The 19,057-nt window shown below is 53.7% G+C and overlaps 3 protein-coding genes across 14 annotated transcripts in view; all 3 read right to left on the reverse strand.

The window, feature by feature from the left end:
- Positions 1–1,232: 1,232 nt before the first annotated feature.
- Positions 1,233–2,993, reverse strand: AURKAIP1 (aurora kinase A interacting protein 1). Of its 4 annotated transcripts, none has more exons than XM_034671028.1 (4): positions 2,846–2,993; positions 2,289–2,378; positions 1,527–1,972; positions 1,233–1,422 (listed from the first exon to the last, which is right to left on the reverse strand). In XM_034671028.1, exons 2-4 carry the CDS (start codon positions 2,338–2,340, stop codon positions 1,321–1,323), a joined length of 600 nt encoding a protein of 199 aa, XP_034526919.1. In that variant the 5' UTR covers positions 2,341–2,378; positions 2,846–2,993; the 3' UTR covers positions 1,233–1,320. The 4 variants fall into 4 exon arrangements, with proteins under 4 accessions (XP_034526919.1, XP_034526921.1, XP_011236226.1 ...); XM_034671030.1 differs by having other exon boundaries at positions 2,850–2,969; XM_011237924.3 differs by lacking the exon at positions 2,846–2,993 and adding an exon at positions 2,696–2,839.
- An 816-nt stretch (positions 2,994–3,809) lies between these two features.
- CCNL2 (cyclin L2) lies at positions 3,810–14,783 on the reverse strand. 8 transcript variants are annotated; one of them, XM_034671020.1, is made up of 11 exons: positions 14,437–14,783; positions 14,067–14,141; positions 13,717–13,826; positions 12,635–12,755; positions 9,234–9,298; positions 6,675–6,774; positions 6,394–6,498; positions 6,166–6,307; positions 5,207–5,318; positions 5,030–5,122; positions 3,810–4,853 (listed from the first exon to the last, which is right to left on the reverse strand). In XM_034671020.1, exons 1-11 carry the CDS (start codon positions 14,728–14,730, stop codon positions 4,499–4,501), a joined length of 1,572 nt encoding a protein of 523 aa, XP_034526911.1. In that variant the 5' UTR covers positions 14,731–14,783; the 3' UTR covers positions 3,810–4,498. The 8 variants fall into 8 exon arrangements, 7 of the variants coding, with proteins under 7 accessions (XP_034526911.1, XP_034526913.1, XP_034526910.1 ...); XM_034671022.1 differs by having other exon boundaries at positions 14,406–14,522; XM_034671019.1 differs by lacking the exons at positions 12,635–12,755; positions 13,717–13,826; positions 14,067–14,141; positions 14,437–14,783 and adding exons at positions 10,472–10,592; positions 11,325–11,434; positions 11,675–11,749; positions 12,045–12,382.
- Positions 14,784–17,662: 2,879 nt separating this feature from the next.
- The window catches only part of MRPL20 (mitochondrial ribosomal protein L20), a 5,960-nt gene continuing 4,565 nt past the window's right edge, over positions 17,663–19,057 (reverse strand). For both annotated transcript variants that reach the window (XM_019792651.2, XM_034671031.1), the window contains exon 4: positions 17,663–18,084. In XM_019792651.2, the coding sequence (XP_019648210.2) occupies positions 17,911–18,084 (174 nt within the window). In that variant the 3' untranslated portion in view covers positions 17,663–17,910. The remainder of the gene's footprint in view (positions 18,085–19,057) is intronic.

The raw sequence follows: 19,057 nt of genomic DNA on the forward strand, positions 1-19,057 counted from the left end.
CCCCTTGCAGCCACATATGGAAGCAGGCCTACACCCTCAATGGTGTCCCAGGTCAATGGCCTCCCAGGTCATGGCCAGCTTCACCCTCCTCCGCCACATCCAGCACCTTCGTGGGCTATGTCCCCTGACAGAGAGGGACCCAGACCGCCCCGGTGGTTAGAAGCCTGCTTACCTAGCTGGCTGGCTGAGAGGCACAGGGCAGGGGCCTGCCTGGCTCACTGAAAGAACGTGGGGTGGGTGACACAATGTGGTCTGTGCCATTCCAGAGAAACTGCTGGGTAACCCTGCTCCAGCCCTCCCTAAGATCTGTCTGGTCTGCAGAGAACCCAAGTCCGCTCCCAGACACGTTTCTGTGACAAGGCGAGAAATCCCCACAGCCTGATGGGAAGTGGTGCTGCCTTAACGGGGTGGAGGGGATCGAGGGAAGATACCAGCATCATGAGAGTCTCTACCGGACGGCTCAGGAAAGATGCACCGCTTTTCCTACCCTTGAAGTCAGCCAGCAGGGAGCACGGCAGAGGCTGAGAAGAACAGCCTCCACCACGTTCATGGTACTCCGACCAAGATTCCCTGGCTGCAGCCCAGCCCTCGCCAAGCCTGGGCTCACACGAAGGCTCCAGGGTTTCTCCAGTTCCATAAACAGCACCACTTTCTCAGCCACCCCCAACCCTGCCAGAGCACACCCTCCCAGCCATCCATTCCTGATTAGCCCCTACTCAGGGTCCCATGAGGCAGGAGAGGCCAAGGACCCCAAGGAGACCAGGGGTCCTCAGCCCTAGCAGAGCAAGACAGCTCAGAGAGCCACTTGAGGCCCAGGTCTGTGGGGACTGCAGGGCACCATCCAACATCTCTGGGGGCAGAGCCTGCCCTCCCTCCCCAGTCTTCCTCATGAGGCCCTCCCCATCCGCTCTCACAACGAATCACACCAACTCAGTCTGGGCGCTCCCTAACCCCCAGCATTGTCCCTTTGCACTTCCGCCATCGGCGTGTTAGCATTTGCCTTCCACAGTAACACACAAGTGCCTACGGGCAGCCCTGGACCTGTCTGCAGCTGTTGTGGCATCGTGCGTCCACAAACAAGGAGGCTGTCATTCCTGCGGACTTGGCACCAGGACAAGGGCCCTCTCGGGGAAGGGACCCCAATCTGCACCCTGGGGCCCTTGTGCCTCCTAGAAAACCAGAGGTTGGCACCAGCGTCAATCCCAAGATAGCTCACACTAGGCAGCAGGGGACCAGGTCACCCGGGGACAGCTAAGGTCCTGAATGTTTATTACAGTGGGTCAGCAGCAGCAACCGCGGCGGGGCAGAGGAGCACTGGACTCATTTGCCCTTCAGGTAGATCTTGGGGGTCTGCCAGCCTGCAGGGGCTTCCTTCAGCCCTGCCTTCAGCCAGATGCGCCTCAGGTCTCTCTCAAACTTGATCTGCAAGGGCACAGGGAGGGACCACTCACTGGTCTGTGGCACACTTGTGCATTTTCAGCCGTCTTGCCCCACCCTAAGCTGAGAGGCCCACACCCCACACTTACCTGTTTGCGTTTCAGGCGTCCTTCCCGGACCTTCCGCCGCAGGAACCGGGTCCTCTTGACCAGTTTACGGTATTTGTGATGATTCATCTTCCGTCGGCGAATCTTCAGCACGTTTTTGCACTGCATCCGGGGCACATCCCAGACTTCCTCCATCCCCTGCTCAGCCCCTTCCCCCACTTGGCTAGGTGGACACTCATAGAGTTGGGATGGTGCCACGGTCCCTGGGGCCCCGGCATCTAGTCTCGGTAGGAGGTAGTGGGCGGTCAGCCAGCTCTCCAGAGGACTGATGGACATCTTCCTGGGGACCAGCATCTCCTCAAGCTCCAGCTGGAGCCCCTTGCCAGCGATGGAGACAACTCCACTTGGGCCGGCTGGCTGTGTGCTGTAGCAGGGCCTGCAGGCACGTCCGCCTAGCACCCCTGGGACGGGCCAGGGCCGACTGCGAACTGCAGGAAACAAGACGGCACAGTTACCATCCCAGCAGCTACGCGAGAGCTGAGCACGGCCAACCTGCCTCCCAGACTGGGGAGCAGAGCGGTCACCACGGACTAGGATGACGCGCACCTTATCCCAGCCGGAATTCAGGCTGGTGTTCTCGGGTCCGGGCTTTTCCTTTTTGCTATTTGGATGTTTGCCAGGAGTTTGGGTGGCCAGGCCCCGCTTCCAGCTGGTGAGGCACTGCCAGGTTGGGATTACTTACCCCACAGTCCTAACCCGAGTGTGCAACCTGCCCATGTGCCCTGCCCCCACGCGGCCTCTTACCTGCCCGAGGAACAGCCCTCAGCAGCTGAGAAGTCAGGCGCACCAGGAACATGGTCCGTGGGTGGTGGCGGACCCAGGTGCTCAGGGTGGCTGGAATACAGGGGCGCGTGGGGGTCACGAGCGAGCGGCCGGGGGGCGCGTGCAGCCGCCCCGGGGAGGCCAAGACTCCCGCAACCCATCACCCTCATCACCCTCTCCCACCACACAGGGCTCACTCCCTCAAACGACCGGACTGGGGCACGAGCCCCTCGCCCGCGGCTGCGCCCCTCCCCGAGCCTCAGCTCCAGCCCAGGGACCCACCACCCGGGCGGAGCCAACGCTCGAAGGCGCGGAATGCCGGGACTGGAGCAGTGCAGCCGCGGTTCCCAGGCCCCAAGGGGGCGGTCCCCGTCCGGCCCCAGCCTCACCCGACCGCAGTCGCCCGGCTGCCGCAGCCTCCCGCCGACCCTCCCCAGGGTGAAGGGTGACTGAAACGGATCACTCTGCCGCCCAGTTCGGGCACTTCCGGTCCGTCCCCAAACCGGCCCCCAGTCCCGCGTGCGGCCGCCCGGCGGTACCTACTCCCGGCGCCCCCTGGCGCCCTCACAGCGTCCGACTCCGCGTCGGCGCAGGTCCCGCCGGGCCCAGAAAGCAGCCGTTTCCGGGCGGAGGAGCGGCCCTCCCCGCCCCACCGCCCGCAGGCTCGGCCTCTCCCTTACAGCGGCCAGAAAACTACATTTCCCACAATCCTAAGGGATGGCCTGTGCGCCTGCGTGGCCCGACCTCGCATCACGTCCCGACCAACCAGTGGCCAGCCGTTCGAGGTGGGCGGAAGTGGCGTTAGCCCAGCGGCGGAAATTGAGCGCTCGGGAAAACGGAAGCCGGCAGGGATGCGGCGTCCACGGGGGCTGGGCAGGAGTCCCGCAGGAGGCGCGGGTGGTCTGTGAATACCGTGCATTTGGAAGCCCACGAGCTCCCCTTCTGTGCCTGTGGCGGGGGGGGACCCGAAAACCACAAGCGGCCTGGGCGTTGCTCCCCAGGATGCACGCGCTGTGCGTCTGGCTGAGGCCGGCGAGGACAGTGGACCCTTTTGCCCCCGGGGACTTCCAGGCGGTGCCGCTCGGGTTCCCAAGTAGCAAGGTCTGTTAAGGAGCCCACAGCCCCCTGGACCCCCGGTGCTGAGCCTGCCGCATATACGGCTCCTGGGCTGCGCTGACACCCCACCCCCGTCCCCAGCACCCACCCCCAGGGGCGCCCACCCCCCAGGGCTGACGCTCCAGCTGCCTTCCTGCATGCCTCTGTCCCTCAGAACCAGCTGTCCTCTCCCAACCCCCCCCGCCCCCCCAGGAAGCAGCCTTTGTCAAGACACACAGCCGGCTCAGGCCCGTCGCAGGCCTCCCCGGGAAAAGCAGCCGCACCGAGCTCGATACAAAATCCACACTTTAATGAGATCAGAGCCAGCAGTGCAGACAGACCACTAGAACGGGGACTGCAGGCCGTGCACAGGAACAAGCAAGCAGAACGACAAACTACACATTCTGGAACGTTCCAAATGTCCTGAGTAGAGAGAATTGTGTTTATTTAACCACGTAAAATGCATATATAGGAAACTTCTCTATTTGGGAGCTGGTGGCCTGCACTCAGCATCGCACAGATAAAAATATACGACTTTCAACACAGATCTAAATACCTTCACATTTTAAAAATCAGAATTCTCTACACAAGTTTTAAGCTGACAGAATTCAAGTTCTGAGTTCTCATATATAGCTTTAACTTGTATTAAACACATGTTTATTTACAGGGTGAATAGAGAATAAGGGGCTATTAAGGCCATTTTCTCATTGTGAAACACTGCAAAATATGTACATAAGTACAACCTAATATAGGCAAAGGTTCTAAAAGTCATTTTCTTGGTTTAACGTAATTGAGTATTGGTACGGGAGTAAAGACACAGCCTGTCGTTAGCACCAAGCCACACCACCAGGATGTACGTCTGCTTCCACATCCAGCTGCCACAGGGCTGCCGCTGAGGTGGACCCTGTGCTGGGACGAGTGTGCACTGTGCCCCGGCCGGCCTAGAGGGCACCTCGCCGGCCTCTTGATTCCATCTCCAAATTCATCACAAGGTCCAGAGTCAACAGCCATTTCCAAAAACAGGTGCACCACAGGGCCAGTCATGCCACAGTGGGCACACTGAGGGTCAAAGGGCAGCGCTCTGGGAGCCCAGCAGCTCACCTCCGATGCCTGCTGTGCCCAGGGTGATCCCGCTCGTAGCGATGGCTTGTTCGCTCGTAAGACCGAGAACGCTCCCTTCGCTGATCTCTATAATAATGACTTTTTTTCTTGTATTTCCCGGAATTATCTGCCCGCTCCCGTGAGCGGCTTCGAGAACGAGAGGAGCTCCGACTCCGGGACTTGTGTGGCTTCTGGGTGGGGTACTTGCAGTCCTTAGACTTCCGGTAGCTCCTCACCTTGGAGCCTTTGTAGGGAGCGCCTCTGTGCGCCTGTCTCGGTGGGGAGTCACTCCTGCTCCGTGAGCGGCTCTGTGACTTGGACCCGCCAGATGTGGAGCCACTGTCACTTTTTCTGTGAGGAAGGACAGCACCACCAGACAGGTGACCACTCACCCCAACCACCTCAGGGTCAGGAGAGACTTTCCAGTGAGGGGCAGCCACATCACCAATAGCCACACTGGGGAAAACACGCCTTGCCAGGTGCAGCACCTGCCCACCCTGCCCCCATGAGCCCTGAGAAGCACATACCTCCTCTTAGGAGAAGCGGATCGTGATGGGGACCTTGAGTAGCTCTGCTCACGACTCCCACTCCGACTTCGACTCCCTCGCCCCTTTGGCAAGCTGAGAAAAAATGGTGGGAGCAGTTACAGGCTTGAAGTCTCTCCAGCCAACCCCAAAGGCCTGCTGGGGCGCTTGGGTACTCACCCATTCACCGGGCTGTCAGCCTTTACTTTCTTCACGCCCTCCGTTTTCCTCTTGGTGTTCTTCACAGAGAGCGGGGAAGGCTTGTTTCCTTTACCTTCTTTGGGGGATTCTGCTAGAATCAAATATAAAAAGTTAAAACCTGACCACCAGTGAACTGTTCGGATAGAAAACACAGAAGAGCAAGAGAGCACCACTTCTATGGGACTTAAAGAGACTCCCTGATCCTGGCCTGGGACTCAACCTAAACATGCACCCAAGACACAGAAAAGCCACTTGTCTCACTTCCTTTCCTGGAGGGACCCGGGATGCGCATCATGCTTAACTCCATTATGACCTGAAAACAGTATACTACCCCAGATTTATAAAATTTTCATCAGAAGACAAGCTAATTAGGTGGGCTGGGTTTAAAAAAAAAAAAAAAAAGCATTGTGGAAAGCCTGCCCATGTCCCTTGCTAATGAAAATATAAAAACAAGGGGTGCGTGGCCGGCTCAGTTGGTGGAGTATGCAATTCCTGATCTCAGGGTTTTAAGTTTGAGCTCCACATTGGTGTAAAGACTACTTAAAAACAAAACCTTGGGGCACCTGGGTGGCTCAGTCAGTCAAGCGTCTGCCTTCAGCTCAGGTCATGATCTTGGGGGTCCTGGTATCGAGCCCCCCATGTTGGGCTCCCTGCTCAGCAGGGAGTCTGCTTCTCCCTCTCCCTCTCCCCCGTACTTGTGCACACGCGCACATGCTCTCTCTCTCTCAAATGAATAAATAAAATCTTAAATCTTAAAAAAAAGAATGAGAAAGAAAATATAAAAATGACAAAAACTCCTTTAAGGAGAGCCCCTCTCACTTCAAAAATCAAGAGATATCCGCTGGAGACCCTGGTGCCCACAGCATGCTCAGGCCAGCAACAGACACGGTTCCAAGAGGAATCTGGAGGAAAGGAGGGCCACACCCCCTCACACTCACCCAGCTTGGGGGCAGGTGAGAACCCTGAAGTGCTGTCCAGAACCTGGGCGCCAGCAGGCAGCAGGCCCTTAGCTTGTGCCTTGGCCTCTTCAATGGCGTGCCTTCTCTTCTCAACTTCACTTTCAAGGTGTGTCAGATCAACCTACGGGAGTCAAAACCCAAAAAAATTCAGAACCAGATGCTTCTAGTTAAACACAAATGCATATATTACATGAAAAAACATAGAACCTTTTTCCGAGTATAAAGCTGCAGGATTTTTAAGCAGATTTCTTGAATTTCTTCTTCAGTTGCTCCAAACAAAAGAAACCAATGGGGACGATTGGGCAAAGGGATCTGTAAGCACAAATACCATCACTGTTAATACTTTTTTTCATGGCCAACAAGGTTCTTAGGGCAATAAAAAACAAGCCTTGCTGGTCACCAAGAAAGAGTCTTTTTACTGGCATCGATGAGCATGGAGGCTGGAGAAAGAATCAGACCAGGATCCCCCGTGGTGGCACAATACTGACCTCCAGTGTTCGGGCAGCAAGATAAATGCAGGCACAGGCGATGCTCTCAGGTTGGAACCTCACGAAGACATCTGTGCGAAGGCTGTCATTCATGTAATTCCTGAAAACCAAATGCAGGACAGACTGCAACGCCCCGGCACCCCCAGGACACCCGTGTGCGTCACCCAGATACAGTCACTACTCTATGCAGTCTACTCCTAGGCTTAGAGCTACACAGTCCTGTGAGGCTCAGGATTCCTGGAGAGACATTCTAGCTGCTTTTTCTGAGTACAGGACAGGAAAACAGGGGAATTACTGGAAAAAAAATCTAAAAAGCTGGCTGAATGTCAGACAACACATGTTGCTATGAAAGAGAACCGACTTTAACTTTACTTTTCCCTCAACTCTGGCTGTTCTCCTGCAAAGCACAATGCCTCAGAGAGAAAAAAGCTACTGTAGTGGTTGAAATGTACTTGATGAAAGAAATCTAAATGCTCAAAATCCATAGTGCAGAGAAACATGCAAACTCAAATGATTGGGCCGAGCAGGCAGCCTGCGAGGCTCTTCTGAGACAAGCCGTCCTCTTGCATCCCTTTTCCTTGAAGAGGTGCTCAGGGCCCGGCCCTTCTCCTTCCATGAGGGAGTCCACTTGGAAAGCGAAAACACCCCTGGGCGCATGGGAACATCATGCAGAAGCAGCTCAATGCCCAAAGGGAAGTCCTCTTCTCAGGCTTATCAAAGAACCGTTTCCAAATTGTCCCATTTCAATAACGAGTCTTAAAATGAACATTCATAGAATCAGACAAAAGCAACAAAACACTACAAGTTTCATCATAATACATTTAAAAAACATTATTGTACTTTAGAAGACATAAAAATACAAAACATTTGCATTTTTTTAAAAGTTAAAGGGTTTTAAAATTGGCTACATTTTCAACATTCCCTTTAGATATTATTTGTCTAGGACTTAATAGACCCAAATCAGGGTCTCATATTAATTTAATCAATATTGCAAAAACAACAGATAAATTCCATGAAAAACAGTCGAATACATAGTACATTTGCTGCCCCTACCATACCCCACTACGGCACCCTCAGAGTCAGGCCACACCCACAGGGCAGCCAAGTCCTGCTGTGCGGTTTGACTGACACACCCCCACCCCGACCCTGGTAACTTTGCCCTAAACCCTGGAGAAGGTGATACACAAACCCACTCAGATTTCTCAGTGATATACTCGACATACCAACTAGTGGCACCTGGCTCTGGAAGCTCTTGCTCCAGGCATCAAGAGATAATCAAGGAAAAGACCTACATAATGGCACCAAGGCTGTAGGTCTCAGAGCATTGCAATCAACAGTTCAAATACTTCATAAACATAAGCAAGAGTAAGTTTTTTGGTTCTAATAAATTTTCAGCACTCAAACAGTAATAACATCAACCTATTGACTTTTAAATCCTAAAAACAAAACAAATGAAGTCCCTGAAATCTGTATTTAAACTTATTGCTTATCTAAGTTACAATATAAAAAGTGTCCATGAAATAATTTAAAGATGCACACCTTTTACTAGAATGTGTCAACACTTAGCTGCTGAAAAGAGCAACTTTAGGACTTCCAGGAATAATGACATAATCCCATACTGAAGTGGAATTCCCATCAGCCAATTCTTACAGCTTTCCATAGAAATAGTTTTTAAGAGAAAGGTACTGCATCTTTATTGCACAGGTACAGCAGTTTTAAAGGGACAAAATTCAAGTCAAGACAGTGAACTCTAATCAATACAATTACCAAAGCACGACAGAGGATTAACAAGAAGCACAACCGTCAGAGAACCACAGCAGCAGTCGGCCAGCACTATACTATCGTGCGCATACCACCATCTAGAGCCAGCCTTCGGTGGAGAGCCTGCACTGGATTGGCTGAGGACGGCCGCTGTCCCTGCACCAAAGCGCTTGGACAGTAGAGGAGAAGTCTTAGTCACTTACCCTCAGAGGCTACCCTTTGATTGAAAGAGTACAGAAAAGAAAAGTCAAAATAGGTTCTCTATTAGATATGGCATAGCACCAGACAATTCAGGCAGCAAAAATATGACCCTTACAGACTTAACTCCATGGAAAAAAATTCACAAAGCACCCAGCACTATTACTTCAGGCTTCATTTCTAACATATGCATTGTTAACATTAGTCCCCAGAAAAACTTTATCCTAACCCTCTTTCTCCCATAGGATCCTCTCTAATAAGAGGCAGTTAGAAGCCACTTCCAGGGAGATATAAGACCACTACATCGATGTTGGCACCTGTGGGAAAGATCCCGATGTGCCAAGTCAACAGCCCTCACAGGGAAGCCCAGTGAATGCTCTGCTGGAAGGTCGGGGGAGGGTGTGGGCCACCTTACCATTACACTAGTGCCTGATATTTTGGGAGGCTGGTTAGAATTTACACAGCAGGAACACTGGACACTCAGACAACTCCAGCCCACAACCAAGTCATGGGACCGACTACCCACTGCCCAAGGGCCTCAAATCAACATATTCCTGTACTGCCCTTGCTGGTCTCATAAAACAAGGAAGGTCAACTCACCATGACGTCTGGACCAGGTGCTGGTTACGCTCACACTCTAACACCTGAAGGTACATAACGATTATCTGGAAGATACAGGTCAGTCAGTTATTACCAAGAACCTCGAGAACCCAAAATCCAGACCTTGAGAGCGTCCACGCAGTAAATGTGAGCCTCATGCTAGATCCCAGGGGTGGCTCCTGTCATACGCCTGGTGCACAGCTCGGCTGGAGGGGAGTTTTTGCTGACAGGCCCCACTACCTGCTTTTGAACCCAGGCTGCACCCGCAGCAAAGGCGGCCGCATTTTTCATGGCCCTCACAAGGCTGATTCTCATTCTAATCTTCGACATAGTTTCCACCAGTGAGATCGGCTTGTCCTAAACATCTCTGTACCTTAGTCACCACCGTACACAAAACATGGTGTGAAAATACTTTCAGCAAATGGAAAAAAGGTCTAAAATCTGTGGGAACATTTTTAAATTTTTTTTTATAGATTTAGAGAGAGAGAGAGTGTGTGTGTGAGACAGAGCGAGCACAATCAGGGGGAGTGGCAGGCAGAGAGAGAGGCAGGCTCCCCACTGAGCAGGGAGCCCGATGTGGAACTCGATCCAAGGACCCTGGGGGATCATGACCTGAGCTGAAGGCAGACACTTAACCGACTGAGCCACCCAGATGCCCCAAATCTATGGTAACTTATCAATAATTTGAATTAATGCCAGAAAGTCAAACAAGCAAGAGAGAAAAGATATGAAGAAATCCACCAATAAAAAGGGAATAAAAGCAAAGGTGCAAACTGCAATCTTTTTTAAGAAGCTTATGTGCCACATGGAAGGTCCCCGCGGTACTGTGTGGCAGCCATGCTCAACTGTTGTGCTGCAGAGCTGCTTTAGGTCATTTCCAAATCAAGGGTTCAGAATCCAATTCCCCCACCAAAGAAAATAAGGCTACCACTAAAGCAACTTTAGAAAATTAGCTGTTGAGAAAAAAAAAACATAAACAGATTCCATTTTTACAAACTCATCACTATTTTTTTGAAAGCTCAAACTTAAAAGATACCATTTCCAAAATTCTTGAAAACATACTACTAGAATTAACAGGTAGTATAAAGATAACTGACAAATAAGAAATCATTTTCAGATTTTAGATGTAAACTGTAAAAACAAGTCAGGAACACATTTACTCCTCTTCAAGAGTTTTCAATCTTGGTGAGAACGGAGCTATCAGGTGGGCTCACGTGGCAGCTGGGCCACATACCCACCTTGTGAGGGTGCTTCACGTGGACACAGAAACCCAGCTCTTTGAGAACTCGTCTTTCTGCCTTTATAATTTGATTCTTTAAGTTAACATAATCTTGATCCAATAGTAGAGGCACAGGTTTCCTACACAGACAAAGCACATGTCCACATAAGGGTCAAATAAAACAACGTCTTTCGAATCCCAATTACCTCCAAATGATGAAAACCCACTGTGAACACAATACAAATGTAGCCTTTAACAAAACCAGAGAATCTTCCTCACACCCCAGTGCTAACCTGCTTCTCCCTTCCCAGTAACACTCTTTTTCTTACAAACAGTTCTCTGATGCACAAGGAACACATAGCGGAAGGTTTCAAAATCTCATCACACAAGTACTAACCACACTTTACCTGGCTCAAAAAAAAAAGCGTATGTGTTATGGGTGAACAGAAAACCAAAGAACCCGAGGCTCTATTTTCCAAAGGGCTTCCATTCATTTGAGGAGCATAAAGCCTGGGTTGTCCAGGCAGTGGTTCTCAACCAGCGGCAATTTGCTATCCCAGGGCCAGGTCTGAAGACATTTTTGGCTGTCCCAACTGAGAGATGAACTGTCAGCATCTAGTTCAGAGGCCAGGGATACAGCTCAACACCGTCCAATGCACAAGACAGTCCTCACGACAAAGAGTTATCCAGCCCAAAATGTCAACAGTGCAGACGGAGACTGTGAACCCAGCTCAAGAACATTCAGGACACAAGCTCTCTCCTGGACACAAGCTTCACACCTCACACCCTGAGTTTTGTTTCTGAAATGTTTGTGAAACTTAGCCATACAAACAAGGAGACGGACACTTACAACAGCTTGGACAAAAACTCACTTTTTCTCTCTCAGATGCCGAAGGCGATGAAACACATTGATGACATCCCGGATCCGTCTTGGAGCCTCCTCTATTTTGGAGGCCAGGTGAACACAAGCCATTGACACATGCTGAAATGCAAGCATTGCAACACACACGTGTTCCTTCCACTCATCACGGTCTCCAACGGCCCAAGAGAGATGAAGAGCAAAGAGCAGGGGCACCCAAGGAAAAAGCCGCTGTGGGGAAACCACTTTGCGTCCAGGGGGCTGGGATCCCAATCCCTCAAGCAGAGCACTCCAACCCTCAAAACAAGCCCGGGTCTCCCCTCCACCTATTTCTGCGGGAAAGAAACAGGAGAAGACCCTTACCTCCATGGAATGCTTCACAAAAGACTTGGTGTAGAAAAACCGCTGGAACAGCACCTGCCCGGTAGCCATAGCCACCTGGAAGAGAGAACCGTTCCCGTCACTTCTAAAAAGCACAACGCGAGAGCTTGCACTTAAGTCGCTTGTTTCCTACGACGGACACAGACCCAGACACTAAAACGTTCTGCAGGGCCACAAAGGCTCTTCGCGTCGCGCCGCCTCGGCCCCTCGTCGCCTCCGAAGGACGGCAGCGGTGCGACGCGAGGCCGGGGTGGGCGCTGGGCCCGGCCCCGCCGCCAACAAAGGGCCCGGCCGCCTCCCCCGGCGCCGGGCGGCGGTTACCTGGGCCCGAGGCTCGCGGCCGCGCCCTCACCTGCGGCAGGCGGAGCAGGATGCCGGCCGCCTGGATGAGCTCGCAGCCCACCACGCGGAGGTCGGTCTCCGTGTCGGTGTCGAGGCCACTCGACATGGACGGCGTGAAGCGGAGCTTGTCGTCAGGCAGGAGGCAGTTCTCCAAGGTGATGAGCACCCCGGAGTACAGCCGGTCCCCGATCAACATCCCCTGCGACCCGGGGGCTGCGTTCCCCGAGCCAGGGGTGCAGGCCGCTGCCGCGGGAACCGCCGGTCCCGGAGCCCCGGCCGCGACCGTCGCCGCCGCCGCCGCCATTTTGTGCCGCCGACTCCCCTTCGGGCTCCTTCCCGGCAGGGCGGCTCCTCGCGACGCACTACGGCCGCGACCGCCCCGCCCCTCCGCGTATCATTGGCTCGGCCNTTCTTGAAAACATACTACTAGAATTAACAGGTAGTATAAAGATAACTGACAAATAAGAAATCATTTTCAGATTTTAGATGTAAACTGTAAAAACAAGTCAGGAACACATTTACTCCTCTTCAAGAGTTTTCAATCTTGGTGAGAACGGAGCTATCAGGTGGGCTCACGTGGCAGCTGGGCCACATACCCACCTTGTGAGGGTGCTTCACGTGGACACAGAAACCCAGCTCTTTGAGAACTCGTCTTTCTGCCTTTATAATTTGATTCTTTAAGTTAACATAATCTTGATCCAATAGTAGAGGCACAGGTTTCCTACACAGACAAAGCACATGTCCACATAAGGGTCAAATAAAACAACGTCTTTCGAATCCCAATTACCTCCAAATGATGAAAACCCACTGTGAACACAATACAAATGTAGCCTTTAACAAAACCAGAGAATCTTCCTCACACCCCAGTGCTAACCTGCTTCTCCCTTCCCAGTAACACTCTTTTTCTTACAAACAGTTCTCTGATGCACAAGGAACACATAGCGGAAGGTTTCAAAATCTCATCACACAAGTACTAACCACACTTTACCTGGCTCAAAAAAAAAAGCGTATGTGTTATGGGTGAACAGAAAACCAAAGAACCCGAGGCTCTATTTTCCAAAGGGCTTCCATTCATTTGAGGAGCATAAAGCCTGGGTTGTCCAGGCAGTGGTTCTCAACCAGCGGCAATTTGCTATCCCAGGGCCAGGTCTGAAGACATTTTTGGCTGTCCCAACTGAGAGATGAACTGTCAGCATCTAGTTCAGNCCACACTTTACCTGGCTCAAAAAAAAAAGTGTATGTGTTATGGGTGAACAGAAAACCAAAGAACCCGAGGCTCTATTTTCCAAAGGGCTTCCATTCATTTGAGGAGCATAAAGCCTGGGTTGTCCAGGCAGTGGTTCTCAACCAGCGGCAATTTGCTATCCCAGGGCCAGGTCTGAAGACATTTTTGGCTGTCCCAACTGAGAGATGAACTGTCAGCATCTAGTTCAGAGGCCAGGGATACAGCTCAACACCGTCCAATGCACAAGACAGTCCTCACGACAAAGAGTTATCCAGCCCAAAATGTCAACAGTGCAGACGGAGACTGTGAACCCAGCTCAAGAACATTCAGGACACAAGCTCTCTCCTGGACACAAGCTTCACACCTCACACCCTGAGTTTTGTTTCTGAAATGTTTGTGAAACTTAGCCATACAAACAAGGAGACGGACACTTACAACAGCTTGGACAAAAACTCACTTTTTCTCTCTCAGATGCCGAAGGCGATGAAACACATTGATGACATCCCGGATCCGTCTTGGAGCCTCCTCTATTTTGGAGGCCAGGTGAACACAAGCCATTGACACATGCTGAAATGCAAGCATTGCAACACACACGTGTTCCTTCCACTCATCACGGTCTCCAACGGCCCAAGAGAGATGAAGAGCAAAGAGCAGGGGCACCCAAGGAAAAAGCCGCTGTGGGGAAACCACTTTGCGTCCAGGGGGCTGGGATCCCAATCCCTCAAGCAGAGCACTCCAACCCTCAAAACAAGCCCGGGTCTCCCCTCCACCTATTTCTGCGGGAAAGAAACAGGAGAAGACCCTTACCTCCATGGAATGCTTCACAAAAGACTTGGTGTAGAAAAACCGCTGGAACAGCACCTGCCCGGTAGCCATAGCCACCTGGAAGAGAGAACCGTTCCCGTCACTTCTAAAAAGCACAACGCGAGAGCTTGCACTTAAGTCGCTTGTTTCCTACGACGGACACAGACCCAGACACTAAAACGTTCTGCAGGGCCACAAAGGCTCTTCGCGTCGCGCCGCCTCGGCCCCTCGTCGCCTCCGAAGGACGGCAGCGGTGCGACGCGAGGCCGGGGTGGGCGCGGGGCCCGGCCCCGCCGCCAACAAAGGGCCCGGCCGCCTCCCCCGGCGCCGGGCGGCGGTTACCTGGGCCCGAGGCTCGCGGCCGCGCCCTCACCTGCGGCAGGCGGAGCAGGATGCCGGCCGCCTGGATGAGCTCGCAGCCCACCACGCGGAGGTCGGTCTCCGTGTCGGTGTCGAGGCCACTCGACATGGACGGCGTGAAGCGGAGCTTGTCGTCAGGCAGGAGGCAGTTCTCCAAGGTGATGAGCACCCCGGAGTACAGCCGGTCCCCGATCAACATCCCCTGCGACCCGGGGGCTGCGTTCCCCGAGCCAGGGGTGCAGGCCGCTGCCGCGGGAACCGCCGGTCCCGGAGCCCCGGCCGCGACCGTCGCCGCCGCCGCCGCCATTTTGTGCCGCCGACTCCCCTTCGGGCTCCTTCCCGGCAGGGCGGCTCCTCGCGACGCACTACGGCCGCGACCGCCCCGCCCCTCCGCGTATCATTGGCTCGGCCTGCGGGCGGCCCGGCGCCGCCTTGCCGCGATTGGCTGGGCGACCTATCCGTCAGCGTCGCAGCCGCCGCCGGCGCCTAGCCCAGCGCGGGCGGGGGCGGGCTCGTTACCCAGGGGGCCCCGCGGCGGCCGGGGGAGGCCCGAGGTCCACAGCCCGACCCGGAAGCACTACCGCGGGGGCCGGCCCCGGGTGCCTTCAGACTACGGGTCCGCCGCGACCGTACTTCCAGCGCAGAGACCCGGCAGCTCGCGGAGCTCCGAGGGCGCAGCCCCGGCCGGCCCTGAGGGGGGTCCGCGCACGGTGGAGTCCGAACCCGGGCCGGCGCGTGCGGGGGCGTGGGTGCAGGCGGGCCCGCAGGCCTTCCCGGGGGTGACGATTGGCGCGCTCCGGTGAGTTGTCCCCAGCCATGCCCGCAGCAACGGGATGCGGCTGCCCGGCGTCCGTGCGGGGCGGCTGGCGTGGCCATTCATCTCCGGTCCCCACTGAGCCCGGGCTTCCTCAGGTTCTTGCCTTCAGAACGGAGTCCGCGGGGCGGAGAGAGGTAACTGAATTCGAGGTTTCTGCAGAGCCTGGGGAAAGACAGGAGTCGCTCCCGGAGTGGAGGGGAGGGGAGCTTGGACTTCATCCTGCAGCGGGGAGCCTTCGGAGGAACCCCTCTGGACTGCTCGGCAGTTCCACCAGGCAGGCTCGGGGGCTCCCTCACGGAACCGGACAGCAGCGCTGCTCTCGCATCCGTACCAAGCCCGAGCTGCGGCATTCGTCATCTGTTGCCGTACGGTTAACCCAAACTTTCACCAGGACTAGTGCAAGAACCACGTGAGGGTGCTGGGAAAGCCTGGGTGAGGGGCAGCTGGGGGTGGGGTACGCTGGAGAGGCGATTACAGGGTAGAAGCCTGGGTGGGACAGGTCCAGACACTGGGGAGATGCTAGTGACTGCAGCCAACTCATACTGCCCAAAGGCCGCCGTTGGCTTTCCCCCTGGTGAAACTTGATCGTGCAACTCCTATAGTGCCAGCCAAGACCCAGCGTCTCTTCATCTCCACGGGCAACACGGTTAGTGTCCCATCTCCCCTACCCCCAGGCTCTCAGCTCCGGGGGGTCCCCACTCTGTGCACTGAGCAGCACACTGTTCAGGAAAGGAGGGCCTTTCTCTCGTCAGGAAACAGCTTATTTCTCATTGGCCTGTCTAGGTGGTTCTACCATCCCCTGAGCAGTGGCCAGAAAAGAGGGAAAAGCTGATGACTCCAGCCGGTCAGAGCCAGGCCATGCACCCAGGCTTACCTGAAGGAAAAACCTGGGTCCTGCTGCTGGAGGGGGAGTGGGTGCTGGGAGCAGCCCACAGTTGTTTACCATATTGAGATGGACAAAGGAAAGGCAGCGCCTACATAGCAGCTCACTGTACAGAGCTCAGTCCCCTAAACCAAAGGAGTCTTTGTGTCCTCCACCCTGGTGTGTGTGCAAAACCCACTTACTGATGAGTGGTGTGCACCGAGCACCTTGTGTGCATAGCCAGGCACTAAACTAGGTACAGCCAGGGACAGTGAACAAGACTGAGCCCCACACCTCCAAATGGACTGGTGGTCATCATTAGAGTGACAAGAGTCAGGAGGGGCCTGTTAGGGGGCAAGTACAGTAACTGGAGCCAGAAAAGATGTTGGCCTGCAGTGAGGATGAAGAAAAATGGAGATATTCAAGAGATCACCAAGTGGCAGGTGGCCAGGATTTGACTTGCTCTCCATGGGTCTGGAGGTGGGTTTTGAGTCCACAGTAGGAACCCAGAATGACTCCCAGGGGACTGCTAGCAAAGGATGGAGGACCCAGCATGGGAGCATTAGGAGGGAGGGGGGGCACTCATTTTGGGTAGGCAGGTGTACATTGCCAGACAAATGCAGACAGCTGCTACCGTGGGCCTCAAGAACTTACCTGGGGACAGAGGGTGTATGTAGAAGGGTGAAGTCAGGGCAAAGCAGAGGGAGACGATGCAGTGAGAGGGAAGAGGGGAGGAAGTCCATGGTCCTTGGAGGTCAAGGGCTGACTGTATCGAGTGTATCTGTTGGCGTTGGTTCCGGATAGCTTTGGTGAGAGTTATCTGGGCACGATAGGGCCAACTATAGACCCAGTGGCAGGAAGCAAGAGGTGGAGACCAGAGCTGGCCAAGAGAGGAACAGACTCAAGCTGAAGGGAGCTCAAAGTACATGCGAGAGAAGCTGAGGGTAGAAACAGCTCACCAAGAGGGTAACGGAAGGGACCTGGACCTGATTAGGGGGGTGGCTCTCCCTGCAAGGCAGCAGACAGAGGTGGATGGGTGTAGGGGAGGTGCAGAGTTAGAGCTGCTGTGAGTGAGCATGTTGGGAAATTGTTCCTGGGCTTGACATTGTACTTAATGAAGTAGAATGTCTGGAGAAGGGACCCCACACCCTTATGTTCAGATCTCCCCACAGGTGATGCGATGGTTACCTAGCCTGTGAGCACTAAGGTGAGACTGGAACCAGGAGAGCCACCCAGCTTGCTGCTCTTATTGGCCTGGGGAGTCAGGTAGAAAGCAGAACTGAAACTGGCACTCAGAGTGGCTGAAAAGCTGAGCAATGGAGTCCCTGCTGGAAGGTGGAGACCAGGGGAGGGCTAAAAAGGTAGAAGACTGATAAGTCAAGCGTAGGCAGGGGCCAGAGTGGGGTTGGGAGACTTGGGTTCTGGACAGGCTACCAGCACAGCCCTGAAGGGGGAGCCAAGGTCAGAGTTCAGAGATCATGCTCAGCTGACCCCTCAGCGTGGCAGTCCCGACCCCCACAGCGCATCCAAGGCAACTGTGCTTATGCCAGAGGACACAGCTTAGAACACTGAACACCACAAGAGCTTTATTCATACAATCTATAAGATTTCTAGATCTGTCCCAGTGAGGGGAAAAGGGGCCTTTCTCTTACACCGGTTACTAAAATACAAATTAATAATTGTTGATCAAACACACAGTGTTGATAAATAATTCTTAGCCCCTATTTTAACTACTGTGACCATCGGGCGGGGGGGAACCTTTTCCTAAGACACCCAACTGGAAAGGGCAGGCAGTGTTGGAATCTACCTCAGTGATGCTGCACCACTCTGGAAAATATGCCTTCGGGTTCTTTCCCATCCCCCAGGGCAGCAGCGAATCCTTCCTGTCGCCTCCTTTTGGCCAAAGCAGCCAAAGATTTAAAAGTCTTTGGTTCATAGATGGCTAGATCCGCAAGTACTTTCCTGTTGAGCTCCACCTGGCACTGGGAAGAAAATCAGAGCCTGTGTCAGCATCAGAAATGTTTCAGTGAAAAGCAGCAAGACTGAATGCAGCCACAGTCCTATGGTTTGAGTCAGCCAGAAGCTTCTCCTCTGCTGAGCACATTGTGCATGGCTCCAGGGCAGTCTCTGCCCTCACGGGACACATGGTCTCTTTGGGGAGGTGGAGAGATGTGGCAAATGTATCCAAGCAGGATGCCAGAGAATAAATGTGGGAAAGGGAAAGCCACCCCCTCCCAGAGCTGGTGTCACATGAGCAGGGATGTTGGCATCTGGTCCTGGTGCCAGCCACGGAACTAAGAACCTTGTTAGGTTCAGTGATGGATCATCAATCACCCAGACAGAACTAGGACTGCTGGCTTGGGGTAACCCTTTAAGTCAGGTTTGAAGAGGAAACACAATTCCCCTTCTACAAACAACTTTTCTGAGACAGAAAAGTATGAGATGCAAGCAGAGGAATAAGGAACAAAAAGCAGGTGTTCTCAATTCCTACAAGGGAATGAAACCAGATCACCTATCAAGTAAAATTGCATGTGTCTTCCAAAAGCTGACAAACCTGAAAAGCAAAAGAAAGGTAGGATGATCCCTGCATGTTAACGATAACCATGTGGGGGGGTGCCTGCTCTGCTACCTGGCCTTTGTGTGGGCAAGGTCCACTCCTCTGACCCTCAGGCTCCTCCTCAGTAAAATGGCGATGTCGTGCATGAGGACACTTAAGGTACTAAAGACAGGATGTGGTACAAGCTAAAAGCACAACACCCACTCCCCTTTTTAAGAAAAAAATTAAATGTGGGGTGCCTGGGTGGCACAGCGGTTAAGCGTCTGCCTTCGGCTCAGGGCATGATCCCGGCGTTGTGGGATCGAGCCCCATCAGGCTCCTCCGCTATGAGCCTGCTTCTTCCTCTCCCACTCCCCCTGCTTGTGTTCCCTCTCTCGCTGGCTGTCTCTATCTCTGTC

This window comes from Ailuropoda melanoleuca, chromosome 11 (assembly GCF_002007445.2).
Source record: "Ailuropoda melanoleuca isolate Jingjing chromosome 11, ASM200744v2, whole genome shotgun sequence".
Classification (NCBI taxonomy): domain Eukaryota; kingdom Metazoa; phylum Chordata; class Mammalia; order Carnivora; family Ursidae; genus Ailuropoda; species Ailuropoda melanoleuca.